Source organism: Argentina silus (genome assembly GCF_951799395.1).
Source record: "Argentina silus genome assembly, chromosome: 2".
NCBI classification, from domain to species: Eukaryota; Metazoa; Chordata; class Actinopteri; order Argentiniformes; family Argentinidae; genus Argentina; species Argentina silus.
Genome location: NC_139656.1, coordinates 14,101,050 through 14,106,674, shown reverse-complemented (window position 1 = coordinate 14,106,674; position 5,625 = coordinate 14,101,050). Strand labels below are relative to the sequence as shown.

Genomic DNA, 5,625 nt, shown 5'->3' with positions numbered 1-5,625 from the left:
TGTATGCCTACGTCACCACTGCACGAGCAAGCCATAGGCCTAATCAGATAATAACAATGATGATAATCCAATTAAATCAATACCACTTTTCAATCAACAATCACAGTGCAAATTGGTTTAATTTGTAGACCTCCCAATTAAAATAATCATTTTATCCTCCAATACAGGCATATTAGGCTATCAAGTACAAAGTTATTTATTCGTTAACGATTGAATTAATTCTAAAATGTGTTTTCTGTTGCTTTAAGAAATACAGAGAGGGCTGGCAATTGGAATAGATCCTAAAGTTATATTCGCTCCGCCCCCATATGATTAAATTAATTAATTCTGAACTATGTTTGGTTTTGTTGCCAATAACGGTGTGGCCTTCAGAAATGCAGCGAAGCCATAGAGTATATGGTCCTTTAGCTATTAACTCTCTTGGGATCTTTTTTTGCAGGTACATTTTGAAAGCTTTTAAAGAATGCGCCAGTTGGACTACGCCTGACTAGGCTTTGATGGTCTTGGTTTCACGTCACGGGCTGGGTAAAAAAGGATGTGCGTTTGGAAGTTCGCCCTATTCATAAGATGCGTTTTTACAAAAAGAGTGTTCTTTAGACATAAGTATTTAACAGTTTATTTGATCAGCTATTAATTCCTTTATGAATCGTTGTCCTGACAATAAATAACAATAACTTACTTTTGTTCGATAGGCTCAAACAACCTGTCCTGATAAAATATTTAACAACAAGAATGTGTTTTATAATCCTCGGACATCATGCTCCTTAAGACAAACACAAGAGCCTCTGGACTCGATAACGAAATAAATGTATCAAAAATCACATGTTTGAAGAAACAAGACACAATATGATCACAATGAATTGCAGAATGTTCATCTTGTTCAACATCAAATGGCTCCAATTTAGTATTTAGAGGATCGGTTTGTATATCCATCAAAAGGTCTTCTATCTTCTCTCAAATTCAGTTCATGCAACGAAGTTCTGCTTTTTGTCACTGATATCCTCACAAAGCTGAGCTGTAAAGACCTATACACCGGAGTCTTGAGAAGGTCTTGTATTTCGCTTAGTGCCTTTTACGGCGATTCAGAACACGCTTTCTCCTCCATGTCAGAAACCTCTCTTCTCTGTCTTTTGGACGCTGTGGTGAGCTGGTCACATGCAGGGGACCGGGAACATGCTAGGCCTGGGACCAAGGCTGATGGCCCGGTCTCACGTCTCGACAGGACTGGGCACCATACTGTTCGGAGTGTCAGGTAACTGCGATGACAGCGAAGTCACATCGCTGCCCGAGGAGTTTCCCAGTGACCCCGATTCCGAGAAAGACACCTGAAAAATACATGTCAATAATGATGTGTCAAAGAATTAAGTTTTTCCATCCACTGAGGTTTTGAAAAAAGTAAGTATAGGCTACTGGTTGATTATTACTAGTTGATTATTCACCATTATTTGATGAAATATGCATACAGTACAAAATGTAACGTGTGTGTTTGAGTGTGTGCACGCGCGCGCGCATATCCATTGAAGTGCCTGCGTGTCACTCTTACCAATTGTTGAAAGGCTGGCTGGTCCAAGTCACTCTGCAGGGCGAACTCACTCAGGGCTTTCCACGGAGGCTGATACGTCTGTACCTCCACAAGGTTACCTTGGACCGTGTTGTCATGCCTGATTGGACTCCCAGCAACAAGAGGCGTACCTGTGAGACCCTGCAGATTCTAATAGAAGATTGAACAATAATTACATCTTAACTTGGTCTGGCAGAGGAAACGAAATAAAATGTGTCACACTGACTTTTTTCTCAGATTTTCAATACAGGTCATGGATAATTGAAGTTAAAACAGTTGATTATTTATTGACATGGAAGACAACAGCCATTTAAACACTTTAGTGTGTCATTGCAAAATTAGGTATAAGTATGATCATATTTGTTAGGATGGCGTTCAGTAAAAGTAAAAATGGCTTGATTATAGCTATGTATTTGTTGACAACAACGATTGAACAGTCTGAATGTAATGATCAAACATAAAATGAATACAAATATATATTTCGAGATCAACTTACGAAGATGCTTACAGTCTTATCACTGTGTTGCTGCTGCTGAAGTTGCTTCATGAAAATGGATCTCTTTTTGTCTTTGCATCTTTTATTCTGGAACCAAACTCGAATGACCCTTGGGCTCAGACCGGTCATTTCCACTAGTTGCTCCTTCATTAGCGCATCAGGTCGCGGATTGGCGTTGTAGCAGGTCCGTAATGTGTGAAGCTGTTTCTCATTCAAAACCGTTCTCACGCGTGTTGTCTTCTCTGATTGCTTGTGGCCGTGGTTTCGGTGCGGTGCCTGCCGAACTGTCACCGGGTCTGCTAAGGAGAGACACAATTAAAGATCATCAACCAATGTTTTGTATGTTAAGGAGCTTGATCCATTTACAGTTCACAAAACAATACATTATTATTATTATTAGTAGTAGTAGTAGTATTATTATTATTATTATTATTAATAATAATAATCATAATAACAATAATAACAAAATACTTGGCTATTATTTTTGCATTTTGTATAGGCTACATATATTATCGTTGTCTTGCGTTACAATATCGTTATAACGAAAACAAACATTTGCCTATGCCTACATGCAATAAAAACAATTGCACAAGTTATTCCACTGGACTATCTCCTGTGAAAAAGCATCACTCGTTGAGCAATAACACCGATGTCAAGGCCCCAACTCTTAACTGAGTTTTCTTCAATTAAGCCCTGTTAGGTAAATCCAACTAATTCAATTCCCATCCATGCACGTTAAAAACTGTACATTGGTAGACTACACTACACATTTTTTATGTAGATGTAGATACTGAGATCGAAATTGAAAAGACACCAACCGGCAAGATCCTCTTTATTTCTTTGTATGCGGTAGACTATATTTTCGATATGCTATGCCTATAATTATTTGTAGCCTACAGAAAGAACAGCTTCGCTTAGGTTAACGATGGCAGTCTTTACGAGATGATCCAGATAATGCCAAGTAGTTTATTTTAACCCATATAGGCCTAATTACATTAGTAGGCTATACTGTAGGCTTTAATGGTTAATCTCTGAACAACTCAAGGCATGCACTATTCAGGACAAAACATCACAAACACGCAACATTTCCCATCTTGTAAGGTCACTTAAAAAATTGACTAAATGGGATAAAGCATAGCCTAGGACAGTGATTTTTGTATCGGAGATCGAAGGTTCACTTATGATGTCATGCGTTGGCCTATTAGTTATTGATACTTTTTTAGACTTATGTTTTTCAGAATTTTAAGACATTTTAAAATACACCGTTATGATTGTGATAATTCTTATCATTAAGATACGTTTATCATTACGCATTATATTATTATTATTACTATTATTATGAATAATAATAACAATAACAACAATAATAATAATAATAATAATAATAATAATAATAATATACTATTCGCATACGAGTATTTTACGAGGTAAAACTGACCTGCCATGTGGAGTGATCTGCTGGAGTGAATATGACCGGGGCTGATGGGGCTTCCCGCGGAGCTCCGCTCCATCAGTAAGCTGTGGTCCGCCCGGCAGAGCAGCTCTTCGTCCCGCAGAGAGAACTCATCCCCCGGCAAAAGCTGCCTGCTGCACACCGAACATCGGAAACACTCGATGTGATACACGTTGTCTCGAGCTCTCATGACCAAATCGCTACTGCTGAATCCAAGGTTGCATTTCGCACACTTTATTCCGAATAACCTGCAAAGAACAATTGCAAGTTAGAAACTTAAAGAAACTGGCCTAAAATAACAGCCCCTAACAGGATTTGTTAGGCCTACATTAGCTTTTGGATAAGCTTTCCATAAGGTGTTACCAGATAGACTATAAGAAATATGTAAGATATATGTAATTACTGTGCACACCGTTTGCCAAGATCAAAGGATCAAAATGCATGTCTCAACGAATGATTATTGTGGAACTGTTTAATTTAAAGTCGCGTCTAGCGTAATTGAAATAACGCTGGCCGCGCATAGCAGTTTAACCTTCCATGCCATAGAAATTATTTGTTTTTGTTGTTTTTTCAAGAGGTAAAGGCATGTCATGATAACAATTTCATTTTTTATAATCTTTAGCCTAGCCACAACCATTTACAAACAAGTATTCCATGTAAATATGGATTTACTAGTTTTCACGTTCTCATTCCCTCAACGAAAAATTTAAATCCCTACCTTACATAATCTCGTTTGCAATAGGTCTTGCCGTCCCGGACGAAGCAAGTGCATGTCTCATCGAGGTATTGGCTGCACTCTGCACACTTCAAGCAAGCTGCGTGCCACTCCAGGTCCGGGGAGACTCTCAGTATATACTGGTCATGTATCTGACTTCCACAGCCTACACACATCGCGAATCCGGACTTCTCTGCAGAGAGTACAGCAATTGTAACCATAATGCCCTAAATCCACAGTTATCCACACCTCAGCCTTAAACCAAAAGACATACATGTGACTATCTCAATTTGCCACAATCTTTCACTGCCTATTAACTATTGTCTTGCAGGGTGGACAACTTAGAGTGTTATGTAAGATAACAAGATATTTCCAATATATGTCACTCTTCAGAACACATTCCAATTTCTGATAATGTTGTTGCGCCCAATAGTTGTATAAATGAAGAGAAAAGGCACCATTAAAATAACGTTTCCATTATGTAGCTTAGTATAATCAATGCAAATACGTTTTATATTACTTTTGCTGAAACAGGCTACAGCAACATTTTGAAAGCGATATCAGAATGAAGGATTAATTCTACAGTATAGCCTATATAACTTACACAAAACATAAACGAATAGCCTATGGCAACACATGACTTACTTTTGGAATGATCACCCATATCACCCAAGAAAGAAGAGTTGAAAATAATATCCACCATACAGGAAGGATGAGGGGATTGCGATAGATGCAGAAATGACGTGAGAAGCTGACTGGCCCGAGCCTGGCTGCCTGATAACTTTAGTCCGGACTGTCGGACGGGGAAGAGTCTGCAGTGTCCCATACGCGCTCTGACGTCACACGCAAAACTGGGCATACATTCGTCCCGTGCCTGCTCTCACTGTCTCGTCTCTTGACATTTGAAGTAGGCCTCAATGAAATATTACCTTGAAATAATACTTGATCATTAAAATGCATGTTATATTTAAGAGGTTTGGGGATTGGGGATTTCAATGTTTCTGCTTTAGATGTTAAGTGAGGCTTCTTCCTCATTGTCTCACGCATATGAGACTATCCTGCATGGTCATCAATTATCTTGCATGTCTGCACTTTGGTCGGGCATACATTTGAAGTGCAATGAGCAGGAGTATGCAGTAGCGTAAATAGGTTTTAGCATATTCTTCATGGGATAGAGAATGCAGGAGGAAAAACTCATGACATCTGACACCGCTCAGCCGGGTCAGTCCATTTATTCGAGAACAAGGACACCTACTGGAAGAAAATAAAAATTGCATTTGAATATGTTAGACCAGCGCAGTAGGTAATAGTTATATAGGCCCCACTACCTTATAGTAAACTAAGTTATACATCAAATTACAAGAAGTCACAAAACAATGTTGCAATATGTATCGATTTAA

General features: G+C 38.7%; 1 protein-coding gene across 2 annotated transcripts; it reads right to left on the bottom strand.

Annotated features, from left to right (window-relative positions):
* Positions 1-1,208: 1,208 nt before the first annotated feature.
* On the bottom strand, positions 1,209-4,928 carry LOC310801444 (insulin gene enhancer protein ISL-3; the record flags this gene model as incomplete). Of its 2 annotated transcripts, none has more annotated exons than XM_083665482.1 (6): positions 1,209-1,325; positions 1,544-1,711; positions 2,070-2,356; positions 3,496-3,758; positions 4,229-4,418; positions 4,871-4,928. In XM_083665482.1, 6 exons carry the CDS (start codon positions 4,926-4,928, stop codon positions 1,209-1,211), a joined length of 1,083 nt encoding a protein of 360 aa, XP_083521608.1. The 2 variants fall into 2 exon arrangements, with proteins under 2 accessions (XP_083521608.1, XP_083521609.1); XM_083665483.1 differs by having other exon boundaries at positions 2,070-2,353.
* Positions 4,929-5,625: the final 697 nt, after the last annotated feature.